Source organism: Leucoraja erinacea, chromosome 46 (assembly GCF_028641065.1).
Source record: "Leucoraja erinacea ecotype New England chromosome 46, Leri_hhj_1, whole genome shotgun sequence".
Classification (NCBI taxonomy): Eukaryota; Metazoa; Chordata; class Chondrichthyes; order Rajiformes; family Rajidae; genus Leucoraja; species Leucoraja erinaceus.
Genome location: NC_073422.1, coordinates 1,137,609 through 1,154,157, shown reverse-complemented (window position 1 = coordinate 1,154,157; position 16,549 = coordinate 1,137,609). Strand labels below are relative to the sequence as shown.

The 16,549-nt window shown below is 45.1% G+C and overlaps 1 protein-coding gene across 1 annotated transcript in view; it reads right to left on the bottom strand.

Annotated features, from left to right (window-relative positions):
- Positions 1-16,549, bottom strand: part of LOC129715014 (potassium voltage-gated channel subfamily H member 3-like) — a 915,007-nt gene that overhangs the window by 261,666 nt on the left and 636,792 nt on the right. Inside the window, 1 exon segment of the mRNA XM_055664831.1 lies at positions 1,663-1,947. Coding sequence (XP_055520806.1) covers positions 1,663-1,947 — 285 coding nt within the window.

Sequence of the window (16,549 nt, the reverse complement as noted above, 5' to 3'; positions counted from 1 at the left end):
GGGACTGCAGAATCTCCTGCAGTCGCCTAAAAAGTCGCTTAAGTGAGACAGGCCCGTTAGGCACCGTGCCCGTTGATGTTTTCAACAATAATGATGAAGATAATGATTTATCCATAGACACTCTCTGCCTTTGCTCATAGATGCTGCTTTCCCTGCATAATAGTTTAATTTAGAGATACACCGCAGAAACAGGCACTTTGGCCCACTGAGTCCACACTGACCAGCGATCCCCGCACATTAACACTACCCTACACACACTAGGAACGATTTACATTTATACCAAGCTGAATAATCTACAAGCATGCACGTCTTTGGAGTGTGGAAGGAAATGGAAGATCTCTGAGAAAACGTACGCAGTCATGGGGAGAATGTACAAACGCAACACAGACAGCACCCGTAGTCGCCCTTGCAATATTTTCTATTTTCTGTTTTTTAGCATCATACAGTATTCTGCTTTCAGAATAACACTGAATCTTATGAAATGATGGTGAAACAAATTCCTGCTGTAAAACTGAAATAGTATTCTGAAACATTCTGCCGTTACAGTAAACCCTCGTTATAGGGGAGGAATATTGCCAATTGTCCACTATAACTGAGTAAGGGATTACTGAGAAGGATACAGAGTGCTGGAGTAACTCAGCAGGTTAAACACCAACTTTGGAGAACGTGGACAGGTGACTTTTTGGGTTGGAAACCCTTTATCTGAGTCTCGGTCTGGAACTGGCCCTGGAATCCAGGTGAGTTGACGGCTCCGGCCTGCTGTTAGTCAGGGGAGAGGTGAGGATCGGTGGAGTCAATGGTCGCGGCCTGCAGGCGGCTGAAGTGCCAGTAAGAGTCTGCGATGGTGGTGGTGGCAGGTGTGGCCTGGAAGTGACCGAGAAAGCTGTGAGACTGGCGGTTGCGGCAGTAGATCCAGGTTGGAAGTGGCTGGGGAGGTAGTGTGGACCAGGGGTGCTGTTGTCAGCCTGGCCTTGAAGCGGTTAGGGTTGTAGTGTAGACCGGAGGTGATATTGTCAGCCTGGCCTTGAAGTGGCTGGGGAGGTAGTGTGGACCAGGGGTGGTGTTGGCAGCATGGCCTGCGGTGAAGGTCGGTAGGACTGGTCTAGAAGCAGTGGGGGGGTGCAGGTCAGCAGCAGCTTCCGTGGACCCGGCATCAGAGAGACCAGGGAGGCAGTGAACTTTGTTTCCGTGGACCCGCTAGTAATATCAAATTACTGTGGGTCGCCCTGTACACCATAACCAAAATCCAGTGTTCATATGTCCATAATAACAGGGGTCTCCTGTATTTACATAATTGCACAATCTATTATCTACTCATAGTGCAATTGTGAAGAGTAAAGGTTCTAGAAAGTCTTTTATTACTACTGGAACTTCCTGAAACATCTCACTCACTGCTGTTCATCTTTTCTGTTTCTCTAGGAAGGTTATTGATCTGAAACTTAAGCTCTGGTTTTAGCTTGTCTGGTTTGCCAAATTGCCACGTTTCTAAAATATATCAAAACATTAAGCTCATTTATCAACATGAATCCTAAATGTCGAAATTGAGGCAAATTTTGATAATTACTAGTGTTAAAACCCAAAGTGTTTGGAATTTTCTGCGGGCACCTTGGACTGAAAGAAGAACGGATGTAATGTCGGTAGTGTGAGAGAATGCAAACCTACCTCCTATGAGCATGGTGCAAATGGAAAAGATTTTCTCAGCATCTGTGTTAGCTGACACATTTCCAAAGCCCACACTGGTGAGGCTGCTGAGTGCAAAGTAGAGTGATGTGATGTAGGAGCTTCGGATTGAGGGACCTCCCAGCAGCTCCAGACTGGAACTATTACCTCCAGAGCTGGTGTTAATGGAGGTGCTCTGAAGAGTGGAGTTCAGGGTGGTGGAGGCACTCAGTGTTGAAACGTATACATACGGAGTTCCCAAACGCTTTGCCAACTCGTGAAGCCAACCTGAAAGAAATAAATTGCATTGGTAAATGTAATTGTGCCTTGGCTCTGGATGAATCATGACAAAATTATGAAGGAAATGAACCCAACTTGTCTTAGACGTGCAGCAGTGTTGCTTTGAGGAGATTGATCATGCATTATTCCATTGTACAGTTGTAATAATTTAGAAAAAGGACAACCATGTCTCCAGCACCCCTGGTATTTGGTTCTTGCTCATGCACTTCAGGAGTGCAGCACTTTGGCCTAACAGGCACCAATCCAGACCGAAGGAATTGAACATTCAACTTTCTCAACACCCATGGTACAAAATATGCAAAAGTCATATCTTGTAGCAACTGGAGCATTCTCGTAAATGTCATTCATTGTTAAATCTAGAAGCATAGACATTGAAACATAGAAAATAGATGCAGGAGGAGGCCATTTGGCCTTTCAAGCCAGCACCTCCATTCATTGTGATCAAGACTGATCGTCCCCAATCAATAACCCCATATCCCTTGATACCACTAGCCCCTAGAGCTCTATCTAACTCTCTCTTAAATCCATCCAGTGACTTGGCCTCCACTGCCCTCTGTGGCAGGGAATTCCACAAATTCACAACTCTCACAAATAATAAAATAAGTGCTTCATAAATATAACAAACGATCCACATTGGAGAGATGGAAGAGCTGAGGCATTTCCGGAGAAATATCTGGAGGAAAACAATTACTTTGTGCCGAAATATTTGGAATTTCCTTTTAACTCTTTTCCTAAAATAGTGGAACTAAAATATGACAGCTTCAATGAAAATGCCTTGTTTATAATGTCTGAACAAATGCCTTGGATTTAAAAAAAATCCTATTCTCCGAGGACAATGCATGAGCTCCTGATTCCCTGTTTAATTTCTCTCCTGTTCCTTTCATATTCTTCAAAGATGCTGTCTTCGACATGCAACAATGCTGCTTTGAGGAGATTGATCATGGATTATTTCATTATACAGTTGTAGTAGTTTAATTGAATTGAATTGAATTTCCTTTATTGTCATTCAGACCTTTCAGTCTGAATGAAATTTCGTGCCTGCAGTCATACGTACAATAATACAATAATAGACAACAGAACAGACAGTAAACACAAATTAACATCCACCACAGTGAGTCCACCAAGCACCTCCTCACTGTGATGGAGGAAAAAATCTTAGGGCTGCAGCCTCTTCCCTCCTATTCTCCCTCTGCGCTGAGGCGATACCCCACCGGGCGATGGTATATCAGTCCCGCGGCTCACCGAGCTCCGCGAACAGGCCGGTTCAAACACCGCTGCCCGGGGGTGGTCGAAGCTGCCGCCCTCCTGTCCAGCGGATGCAGCTGTTGACGACGTCGTCCGCTGGCCCGCGGCCGAACTCCGGACTCAGGCTACTGCCAGAACGCCATCTCAGCCACCGGAGCACCGTTCCAGCCCCGAGCCGGGTCGCCCTCACGTGAGCGTCTCAGCCCCGCGCCAGGCAGCCCCGACTGGAGCGCCGTTCCACCCTCGAGCTGGGCCGCCCTCAGGGGAGCGTCTCAGCCCCTCGCCAGGCTGCCCTCAAGTGAGCGTCACAGCCCCTCACGGGAGCGCCGTTCCAGCCCCCAGCTGGGCCGTCCCCCCCACACATAAACACAACTTAAAAACCAAAAACTTAACTAGACAAAACGGAAAAAAACAACAAAAAACTAAAAACAAACGGACTGCAGGCGAGCCGCAGCCGTTCACCAAGAACAGAAGGATAACCAGGACTCCAGCACTCCCAGTATTTGATGCTTGCTCTTTAGAATTAGTTTGGAATTACTGCACCCTGGCATCATGGGCACAACTGCAGATGGAATTCATACGAGGGTGACATCTCTACCGCAGCTCTCGATGCTCTCCCTCTGGTGCCAGTGATGAGTGAGTTCCATGATTAACCACCCCTGCATGAAATGGGCAAAGCCATCAATCTCTTGGCAGCCAGGGCAGCTCCAGGACAGGGCAGCCTACTGTATCTGCTGAGCTCCTTAGGTATGGAAATGGCCAACTCTTGCCACACACTCGTCCCCTGCTCTGCTGGAGAGAGGGTGGTGTCACTAATTGCACTTGTAACTCCAACATCCTCACCCTGTGCAAGGGAGATCGCAGTGATTTCAACAACTATAGGGGCGCCTCACTTCTAAGCGCTGCAGCAAAGGCCTTTTTTAGAGTGATCCTGCAAAGAATTCACAGACTTGTTGATGGGATATACCCTTGAAACACAGCTCCTGCCTAATACAGTTGTAATTTGCCATTTCCCTATCTAACACTTTCTCCCAAGTTCATGTCTTATCCTTACAACCATCTGAAAACTTACAGTTTTATCATCACTGTTCCCAAAATGTTTTCCCACTGAAACTCTGATCACTTGGACAAGCTCATTTCATGTTGGATTATCTAATTACTCTGTCAGGAAATCTCCTGGGTGTACCTAACAAATTCTGCCTCATCCAAGCCTCTGGCATGAAGAGAATCCCAGTCAGTATTTGAAAAATTAAAGTCACCAATGACAACCACTCTGTTGTTTTTTCATTCTTACACAATCTGCCTCATATGCCTGTACATCGGGACGTCCGTAGCGGCAACTGCGGAGGGTTCATGGCCCCGACCACGGGTGAACAAAAGGCGGAGGATTGACAGAACTTTATTGCCTTTTATCACAGTTGATTCCACTGTGGTGGATGTTGATGTTAAATTCTATTGTGTATTGTGTTCTTTTTATTCATATGGTTGTATGGTAACTCAAATATCACTGTACCAATTGGTGCATGGGATAATAAATGTGAACTGCAACTTGAACATATCAGGTCCTCCTTCTCCCACAGAATGTTGAAACAGAAACATAGAAAATAGGTGCAGGAGCCAGCACTGCCATTCAATATGATCATGTCTGATCATCCACAATCAGTACCCTGTTCCTACTTTCTCCCCATACCCCTTGATTCCGTACCTTGCTTGCTCAGCGTACTTTGTTTTTGCACTATCATTGTTTAGTTTAGTTAGAATAATTAAAAACATATTGTACATTTATTGTTGCTGCTGCTTCTATTGTGTTGTAAATCTGCAGCAAGTGAGACGTTGATTGTTCTGCTTCATATCTGGTGTATTTGACAAACAAACACTATTGGCTCTTGACTCTGTTCCAGGGAAATAAATTAATTTTCATCTGCACCGTGTTAAATTAAACAGTGTCACTGTTGAATATCAGGGCCAATGAATTTTAAAACATCTATTCAAGACTGGTGTTTAGCACTGGATATGCCCTCTTGTAAATCTATGTTCCCTGTGATCATGAGATTATCAGATGGTGATGAATGATTAATACAGGTGCTAAACTGGGCTAATTCACTACAATGGAATTACGCTGTTCAAATCATAAGGTTAACTAATCAAATGGATTGGTGAACAAACACTAAGAGTTATAGAGTACTAGAGTGATACAGCGTGGAAACAGGCCCTTCCTGCCAACACCACAATTCATTATGATCGTGGGTGATCATCCAAAATCAGAACCCCGTTCCTGCTTTCTCCCCGAATTCCTCGATTCCCTTAGCCCTAAGAGCTAAATCTAACTTTCTCTTGAATACATCCAGTGAATTGGTCTCCACTGCCCTCCGAGGCAGAGAATTCCACAGATTCACAACTCTTTGGGCGAAAAGGTTTTTCCTCATCTCAGTCCTAAATGGTCTACACCTTATTCTTAAACTGTGACCCCTGGTTCTCGACTTGCACCACATCGAGAACATTTTACCTGCATCTAGCCTGTCCAATCCCTTAAGAATTTTTGTGATGAATTAATTCTATTTTGGCATGAAATCCCTAAGCACCAGGGATTCTGGCAGGATCTCTACCACTGCACCACCATGCCACATGTTATTCCCTCAACTTCACAAAGAAACAGATAACTGGTTTACAACAATCAAGATCAAGATCAAGATCAAGAGATGAAGATCAAGAGAGTTTATTGTCATGTGTCCCAGATAGGACAATGAAATTCTTGCTTTGCTTCAGCACAACAGAATATAGAAGGCATAAATACAGAACAGATCGGTGTGTCCATATACCATTGTATAAATATATACACACATCAATAAATAAACAGATACAGTGCAAATAAACAGATAATGGGCTATTAATGTTCAAAGTTTTGTTTGAGTTGAGTTTAATAGCCTGATGGCTATTGGTTTCACAGCTATCATTACTGAGGCTCATTCTCTATTTATTTACAGATTTAGATTATTACTATCATGGTGGGCTTGAACTCATGTCTCTGGTTTTCCAATAGTTTGGAAACAGGGCAATTAATCTAGCTGGTTAACCACCCATAAATATTCTACACTGGATCAGCAGAGATCAGTGGCTCTGCTCAAAACACACAGAGAAACATTCATCTTTGTTAACAAGTTCATTATTAATGGCAGCTGTTCATTTGCATTCTGTTATGACAGCCAGTGGTTAATAGACTACACAATAAATCTTAATGGAAGCCAAGATCTGCATTGAACATAAAATACTTATAGTCACGGAAAATAGGCAAAGGGAAAGGTGTTTGGGCCTGATGGTCTTGTCCAACCCCTGCTCCCTCCACCTGGGGCATCTGCGGTAAAGTGCATCCCTCCTACCTCCCAACAGAATTCCCTCCATCATCATGCCTGCAGTTTACAGCGAGCACTGAAGGAACTATGTGCTGTAGTCAACAAACACCAGACAACATTACCCACACCGTCTCCTGAGTCTGAGAAGAGTCTCGACTCGAAACGTCACCCATTCCTTCTCTCCAGAGAAGCTGCCTGGCCCACTGAGTAACTCCAGCATTTTGTGTCTATCTTCTCCACCATTGCCAGGGACCTACCAAGACTAGATTGAAGAAGACGCTACCAAACCACCATCACCACATTTCCTGCAGCGCCAGAGGATCAAACACCCTTGACCACTGCTACTCCGCTATCAAGAGACTATCGTTCCATCCCTCATCACTATTTTTGAAAAATCAGACCATCTAGCTGTCTTCTTCTTCCTGGCAGAGCTTGCACATCAACATGTCATCACGTTCCTGACCTGATCATGTAAAAATCACCATGACAACGGGGTTTGAAAAAGAGGTTAAACAAATGGTGGAACTCTGCCCTGTCACTTATAACAAAGCAACCAACCTAATTTACATTTGTTAGACTTTGAAGAATTGGACCTAAGGTATTATTTTCTTATTTGTCACCTTCCTGCTTTGAAACAACCAAGAAAATGTAATGGGCTGAAACCTGAGTGCAAATGACAATTTTGCATGGACCTGCTTCTTGTATGGTGTCGTAACTAAATGGGTCATCTGATGTGACCGATGGAAGGAGTGCATGAAGACCTATGGAGATGCAAATCATAATCCCATGCCATTATAGTTGATACCTATACTGAAGGGTCCTTTTGCATGTTTCCCATTGTCAGTAAGGTGTGGGTCTTATCCGATGAAACCATGTGCAAGGAATCGGGGAACCAGATCAGCTAAACCTGGCTCTTTTGGGAATTTGCAACTGAATTGTTGCTTCGCTTGCTGGATGTATTGATCTTGCAAATGCAAAAATGCTTAGGAAGGAGATGGGAAGAAATGTCTTTAATCAGAGGGTGGTGAATCTGTGGAATACATTGCCGCTTGACAGTGGAGGCCACGTCAATGGATATTTTTAAGGTGGAAATTGACAGATTCTTGATTAGTACGGATGTCAGGGTTAAGGGGCGAAGGCAGGAGAATGGAGTTGAGAGGGAAAGATAGATCAGCCATGATCAGATGGTGGTGTAGACTAGATGGGCCAAATGGCCTTATTCTGCTCCTAGAACCTCTAAAGTTATGAACTGTGGATGCCAAAAATCTGAAGTAAACGCAGAAATTGGTGGAAATGCTCAACAGACAAGGTCACTTCTGTGGAGAGAGAAACAAGTAACATTTCAGGTCAACAGTTTCTCTGCCGTTCTGCTGAGAGAGGACATTGGTTATAGATTGAATGAATGACCTTGTCTGTTCCTAAAAGTGCCGCCGATTAGCTGGGTGCACTTCTTCCCATTGGTTGTCAAATCCTACTGCTCAAGTGAATGATCAGACCATAGTTTCTATTTTATACCCAACTGCAGCCCTTTTAAGAGGTACTACCTTGCTATATTTTTGGTAAATTTGTTATTAGGGTTTAGGAGAGTCAATCAGAAATAAAAATGAGCTTGTGAAAGGTAGATAGCCAAATAGAGAAAAATGAGTTTGATTCTGTGTGCCCGTGTTCGTGCGTGTGTGTGTGTTGTGTGTGTGTGTGTGTGTGTGTGTGAGTGTGAGTGTGAGTGTGTGTGTGTGTGTGTGTGTGTGTGTGTGTGTGTGTGTGTGTGTGTGTGTGTCCGTGTGTGTGTCCGTGTGTGAGTGAGCGTGTGTGTGTGTGTGTGTGTGTGTGAGTGTGTGTGTGGGTGTGTGTGTGTGTGAGTGCGTGTGTGAGTGTGTGTGTGTGTGTGCCTGTGTGTGAGGGTGTGTGTGTGTGCATGAGTGTGTGTGTGTGTGTGTGTGTGTGAGTGTGTGTGTGTGTGTGAGTGGTGTGAGTGGGTGAGTGTGTGAGTGTGTGAGTGTGTGAGTGTGTGAGTGTGTGTGTGTGTGTGCATGCGTGCGTGCGTGTATGTGTGCGTACATGCATGTATGTGTGCGTGTGCACGTGAGCGTGCGCGTGCGTATGTGTGTGCGCATGTGTGCGTGCATGTGTGTGTGTGCACGTGCATGAGTGTGTGTGTGTGTCAATAAAGCTGATTGAGGAGAGATTTCTGTATCAGAGGATCATAGATATTTGAAATTCACTGCCCAGTGGGTTTTGGTTGTCAAATTGTTGACGACATGCCCAGATTCGACTCAGCAGATACTTTACACAGAAAAATCAAGGATATGTGCTCAGCAGGATAAGTAAGACAGACTTGAATCAGAATTTATCAAATTGGCTGGAGTAGACTTGAGATTTTAGTTCCAGTTTCTTCCACGCCTGCGTTCTCTGCAGCTATTCACCCACCTTGTACGAGCTGGTTTTCCCTGTGCCAGCACTTTATACAAAGGAACAATGGTGCAAACAGTGGCGTGACCCTGGCCTAGTGTTCAAGGTTTACACTGTGCTGCTTTAACACATTAGCACTTTTCACTTCTAGAGTTTCCCCAATGACCAGAACTCTGCATACAGGAACATCTGGAACAGACTGACGACTGGTGTTAATGATCCACTAGAAGGTATTGAGGCATAACATCTATCCATTGACCTCTGACAAGCAGCCAAGAACCATGCTCCTTGTACATCATCTTTATCTTCAACAAACCATAGTCATGACCTCATATCGCATCTATTTTTGAATCCTTTGAAAACAATCTACTCCAAAGCTACATATCTATTCTTAAACTCTCGGAAGGACACCGTTGATTAACTGTTTGAATTGAATTGAAATGATTAAATTTGATTAGCCAAGTATATATACATATAAGGAATTTGCCGGTGCTTTGCTCGCAAGTAACAACATCATACACAGTAGACAACTAAAAATAAAACATTATAATTTAAAATAATAATAATAAGTGAACAATGAAATAAAATACCAGAGCAAAATGAGGCTACAGATTATTGGTTAGTGAGTAGAGCTACTACTCCTGGATAAAAACTGTTTTTATGTCTGGCTGTGGCAGCTTTGACAGTCCGAAGTCACCTTCCAGAGGGAAGTGATTCAAAGAGTTTGTGTCCAGCGTGAGAGGGGTGAGAGATGATCTTGCCCGCTCGCTTCCTGGCCCTTGCAGTGTACAGTTCATCAATGGAGGGAAGGTTGCAGCCAAAACCTTCTCAGCTGATCAACCGATTCGCTGCAGCCTCTGGATGTCGTGCTTGGTTGCTGAGCCAAACCAGACCATGATGGAGAAGGTTGTTGCGATGGCAGCAGGTCACCAGCTGTGTCGCTTCCTGTCTGTAGGCAGATTCCTCCCCATCCTGGATCAGTCCAATCAGGGTTGTGTCGTCCGCAAACTTGAGAAGCTTGACAGAGGAGTCTGTGGATGTGCAGTTATTGGTGTAGAGAGAGTAGAGGAGAGGGGACAGTACGCAGCCTTGCGGTGCTCCAATGCTGAAGGTTTGCGGGTCTGAGATGTGCTTTCCCAGCCACACGTGCTGCTTCCTGTCTGTCAGGAAGCTGGTGATCCACCGACAGAGGGGTTCAGGCACAGTCAACTTGGAAAGTTTGGAGTGTAGTAGCTCTGGCACAATGGTGTTGAATGCAGAGCTAAAATCAACAAACAAAATCCTCGCATGAGTCCCCTGGCGGTCTAGGTGCTGGAGGATGAAATGTAGGCCTAGTTTGACTACGTCATCCACAGATCTATTGGCCCGGTATGGAAAATGGCAGCTTGGCCAGCACAAGTCTTACAAGCATCTTCATGATTACAGAGGTCAGTGCCACAGGCCTGCAGTCATTAAGACAAGTAATCCTTGTCTTTTTGGCTACAGGGACAATACTGGAGACTTTGAAGCAAGCAGGGACAATACAGGTTTGCAGGGACTGGTTCAAAATGTCTGTGTAGTAAAATCTCTGTTCCAGTTGTTCAGCACAGAGTTTGAGAGTAGAGGGGGGAACTTTGTCCAGTCCTGGGGATTTCTGGATTTCCTTTCTCCTGAATAGCTTTTCTACCTCCTCAATTGTTATTGTTGGTGATGGAGAAGTGGCCAGACTGATGTTGGGCAGCAAGGACAATAGACAATAGGTGCAGGAATAGGCCATTCAGTCCTTCGAGCATTCAATGTGATCATGGCTGATCATCCACAATCAGTATCCCGTTCCTGCCTTCTCCCCATATCCCTTGACTCCGCTATCTTTAAGAGCCCTATCAAACTCCCTCTTGAAAGCATCCAGAGAATCGGCCTCCACTGCCTTCTGAGGCAATGAATTCCACAGAATCACGACTCTCTGGGTGAAAATATTTTTCCTCCTCTTTCTAAACAGCCTACCCCTTATTCTTAAACTGTGGTCCCTGGTTCTAGACTCCCCCAACATCGGTAACATGCTTCCTGCCTCTAGCGTGTCCAAGCCCTTAATAATCTTATGTTTCAATAAGATATCCTTTCTTCCTTCAAAATTCAAGAGTATACAAGCCCAGCCGCTCCATTCTTTCAACATATGACAGTCCCGCCATCCTGGAAATTAACCTTGTGAACCTGTGTTTCACTCCCTCAATAGCAAGAATGCCTTTGTTCAAATTTGGAATCCAAAATTGCACACAATACTCCAGTGTGGTCTCACCAGGGCCCTGTACAACTGCAGACGGACCTCTTTGCTCCTATACTCAACTCCTCGTGTTATGAAGGCCAACATGCCATTAGCTTTCTTCACTGCTTGCTGTACCTGCATGCTTACTTTCAGTGACTGATGTATAAGGACACCCACATCTCATTGTACTTCCCCTTTTCCTAACCTGATACCATTACGATAATAATCTGCCTTCCTGTTTTTGCCACCAAAGTGGATAGCCTGACATTTATCCACATTAAACTGCATCTGCCATTCATCTGCCCACTCACCCAACCTGTCCAAGTCACCCTGCATCCTCATAGCATCTTCTTCACAGTTCACACTGCCACTCAGCTTTGTGTCATCTGCAAATTTGCTCATGTTACTTTGAATCCCTTCATCTAAAGGAGGGGGTGGGTAGTGGACGAGGGCCCAGTCTTTGCACACTGGAGTCTGGCTGTAAGTGGGTGTGAAGTGGGTGTGAAGTGGTGATTGGGGAGGAGTGGGTGTGGGAGGTGGTACCAGGGTTACGTTTCTGTCGATCCAGCCCACAGTGGAACTCGTTCAGGTTGTTGGTCAGCTGATGATTGTCCGAGAAGTTGGGAGGGGGGGGGGGAGTTTTCCTCTTGTAGCTGGTGATTTCTTTCAAGCCCTTCCACACTGAAGAAGAGTCATAAGCTGAGAACTTGCTCCTCAACTTCTCAGAGCACCTTTCCTTGGCAGCTCTGATTGCTCTTCTCAGCTTGTACTTGGTCTGCCTGTAGAGGCCTGCATCCCCGCTCCTGTAGGCCTCCTCTTTAGACTGTCAGAGCTGTCTGAGTTCTGCAGTGAACCAGGGCTTGTTGTTGATGAACCATGACTGGGTCCTCATGGGAATGCAACTGTCCTCGCGAAAGCTGACATGTGATGTTGCAGCTGTCTGTACACTCATGGCTTTATGTCTGTATACTCATCGAGGCTTGTGGTGCTTCCCTGAACACATTCCAATCCGTGCAGTCAAAGCAGGATTGTAGGTTTTAAATGCCCTCGCTTGTCCACTTTTGTATTGTTCTAACCACAGGCTTAGCAGCTTTTAGTTTCTGCCTGTAGGTCGGAATAAGGTGAACTAGATAATGATCAGAGAGAGCCAGACCTGCCCGGTGAACAGAATGATTTGCGTTCTTGATTGAAGTGTAACAGTGATCGAATGTTCTCTCCCCTCTGATGGGGCCGGTAATGTGAAGTCTGTATTTTGGAAGCTCTTGCCTGAGGTTATCCTTGTTAAAGTCCCCCAAAACAATGAACATGGAGTTCAGGTATCTTTGTGTAATAAGATAACGGCTGTGTTGGTCTGAGGTCAGACGTTAATCTTCTATTTTTTTACATGGAGCATGGTGTATGGAGGAGGTAGTTGAGGCAGGAACTATCCCAACGTTTAAGAAACAGTTATTCAAGTATATGGATAGGACAGAAAGTACACAAAAATGCTGGAGAAACTCAGCGGGTGCAGCAGCATCTATGGAGCGAAGGGAATAGGTGACATTTCGGGCCGAAACCCTTCTTCAGACTGACTCGTCAAGGTATGGATAGGACAGGTTTGAGGGACATAATAGCACAGGTTTAAAAATAAATCCGAGGTACTTGCAGATACATTAAAAAGTTTAAAAACACGTCCAGCCCAACATTCTACTCTCTGCACACTGAGTGAATTAGTTTATCCTGGAAAGTCTATGTTCCACCGTTCCACTCTGCAGAGTAACTTGACTGTTCACCTTCAGCTCTCCAAGAGACTGAATGGATATTCCTCCAGGGCATCCAACATAATAAACACAGAAATACAAGTATATACTAGACTAAGTGGGACCCGTTGGGTCCCATGATCACACGGGAGGGCTGGTCCCCGATGCAATATTCCACCTCCCCACCAATTCCAATATTGGTGTCCAGTGGGGGGGGGGGGGGGGGGGGGGGGGGGGGCTGGGGGGAGGGGGGGGCTTTCTGGAGTGCTGGTATGGGTTCTTGGGGTGGCATCTCAGTCCCTCAAGCCTGATCTGCTGGCATCTCACTCATGGCTAGTGGCCTGGCAGTTGACTCATGGCTATTCCTTGAAATTCCATTTCAAGCAGAGTGCAAGTCCACCAAATTCAAATCCATTTCTCTACCATTTCAAGCAGGGTGCAAGGCCACCGAATTCAAGTGCAGTTTCCTACCACTTCAAGCAGGGTGCAAGGCCACCGAATTCAAGTGCAGTTTCCTACCACTTCAAGCAGGGTGCAAGGCCACCGAATTCAAGTGCAGTTTCCAACCACTTCAAGCTGGATCCAAGGCCACCGAATTCAAGTGCAGTTTCCAACCACTTCAAGCAGGGTGCAAGGCCACCAAATTCAAATGTAGTTTCATACCACTTCAAGCAGGGTGCAAGGCCACCAAATTCAAGTGCAGTTTCATACCACTTCAAGCTGGATCCAAGGCCACCAAATTCAAGTGCAGTTTCATTACACTTCAAGCAGGGTGCAAGGCCACAACATTCAAATGCTGCTTCATACCATTTCATGCAGGGTGAAACCACCATAAAACCACACAAAACATCAAACTCACAGCACAGTAGACATTCAGTGTGTTCAATTGATTCGCATCTCAGACAGAATCATGACCTCTCCCTCCCCCATCAAGCAGAAACTGAGCCACACCCACACTTCAGGGTTTTATAGCCCCTCCCCCTTCCACCGGAAAATGTGTGGCCTTCATGGCTTGATTGACAGGAGAGAGATTCTCAACATTTTTAAAACACTAATAACACTTTTATTTTCCATTCATGGGAAGAATTCTCTGCACCTGCTCAGCGGAGGGGTGACTGAGTAAGATGGCCAACAATCACAGCTGTAAGTGGTAGTGTTTTATCTAAAATCAATATAAAGTGGAAACAGGAAGTAAGTGCATTTGTAGTTATACCTTTCAACTTCAAGCCAAAGCACCCAAGCCACCAGTTGCAGTAAGCCGTGCCTTTTAACTTCAAGCCAAAGCATCCAACCCGCCATTTGCAGTAAGCAGTGCCTTTCAACTTCAAGCCAAAGCACCAAAGCCACCATTTGCAGTAAGCAGTGCCTTTCAACCTCAAGCCAAAGCATCCAGGCCGCCACTTGCAGTAAGCAGTGCCTTTCAATTTCAAGCCAAAGCACCCAGGCCGCCACTTGCAGTAAGCAGTGCCTTTCAACTTCAAGCGTACAAATTAGCCAGAAAAAACAGCCTACCAGAGGACTGGGAGAAATTCAGAGTTCATCAGAGGAGGACAAAAGGTTTAATTAGGAAAGGGAAAATAGATTATGAAAGAAAACTGGCAGGGAACATAAAAACTGACTGCAAAAGTGTTTATAGATATGTGAAGAGGAAAAGATTTGTTAAAACAAATGTAGGTCCCTTGCAGTCAGAAACAGGCAAATTGATCATGGGGAACAAGGACATGGCAGACCAAATGAATAACTACTTTGGTTCTGTCCTCACTAAGAAAGACATGAATAATCTGCCGGAAATAGCAAGGGACCGGGGTTTAAATGGGATGGAGGAACTGAGTGAAATCCAGGTTAGCCGGGAAGTGGTGTTAAATAAATTGAATGGATTAAAGGCCGATAAATCCTCAGGGCCAGATAAGTTGCATCCCAGAGTACGTAAGGAAGTAGCCGCAGAAATAGTGGATGCATTAGTGATACTTTTTCAAAACTCTTTAGATTCTGGAGTAGTTCCTGAGGACTGGAGGGTAGCTAATGTAACACCACTTTTTAAAAAGGGAGGGAGAGAGAAAACGGGGAATTACAGACCAGTTATTTATTCTAACATCGGTGGTGGGGAATATTCTGGAGTCAGTTATTAAATATGGGATAGCAGCACATTTGGAAAGTGGTGAATTAATTGGACAAAATCAGCATGGATTTATGAAAGGTAAATCATGTCTCACGAATCTTATAGAATTTTTCGAGGATGTAACTAGTAGAGTGGATAAGGGAGAACCAGTGGATGTGTTATATCTGGACTTTCAGAAGGCTTTTGACAAGGTCCCACATAAGAGATTAGTATACAAGCTTAAAGCACACGGGTATTGGGGTTCAGTATTGATGTGGATAGAGAACTGGCTGGCAAACAGGAAGCAAAGAGTAGTAGTAAACGGGTCCTTTTCAGAATGGCAGGCAGTGACTAGTGGGGTACCGCAAGGCTCAGTGCTGGGACCCCAGCTATTTACAATATATATTAATGATCTGGATGAGGGAATTGAATGCAACATCTCCAAGTTGCGGATGACACAAAGCTGGGGGGCAGTGTTAACTGTGAGGAGAATGCTAGGAGTCTGCAAGGTGACTTGGATAGGTTGGGTGAGTGGGCAAATGCATGCAGATGCAGTATAATGTGGATAAATGTGAGGTTATCCACATTGGTGGCAAAAACAGGAAAGTAGACTATTATCTGAATGGTGGCCGATTAGGAAAAGGGGAGATGCAACGAGACCTGGGTGACATGGCACACCAGTCATTGAAAGTAGGCATGCAGGTGCAGCAGGCAGTGAAGAAAGCAAATGGTATGTTAGCATTCATAGCAAAAGGATTTGAGTATAAGAGCAGGGAGGTTCTACTGCAGTTGTACAGGGTCTTGGTGAGACCACACCTGGAGTATTGTGTACAGTTTTGGTCTCCTAACCTGAGGAAAGACATTCTTGCCATAGAGGGAGTACAGAGAAGGTTCACCAGACTGATTCCTGGGATGTCATGACTTTCATATGAAGAAAGACTGGATAGACTCGGCTTGTACACGCTAGAATTTAGAAGATTGAGGGGGGATCTTATAGAAACTTACAAAATTCTTAAGGGGTTGGACAGGCTAGATGCAGGAAGATTATTCCCAATGTTGGGGAAGTCCAGAACTAGGGGTCACAGTTCAAGGATAAGAGGGAAGTCTTTTAGGACCGAGATGAGAAAATCATTTTTTACACAGAGAGTGGCAAATCTGTGGAATTCTCTGCCACAGAAGGTAGTTGAGGCCAGTTCATTGGCTATATTTATGAGGGAGTTAGATGTGGCCCTTGTGGCTAAAGGGATCAGTGGGTATGGAGAGAAGGCAGGGATGGGATACTGAGTTAGATGATCAATCATGACCATATTGAATGGCAGTGCAGGCTCAAAGGGCCCAATAGCCTACTCCTGCACCTATTTTCTATGTTTCTATGTTTCTAAGCCAAAGCACCCAAGCCGCCATTTGCTCCCAAGCTGCCATTTGCAGTACGCAGTGCCTTTCAACTTCAAGCCAAAGCACCCAAGCCACCATTTGCAGTAGCTGGGGCCCATGCATGTGCCCATAG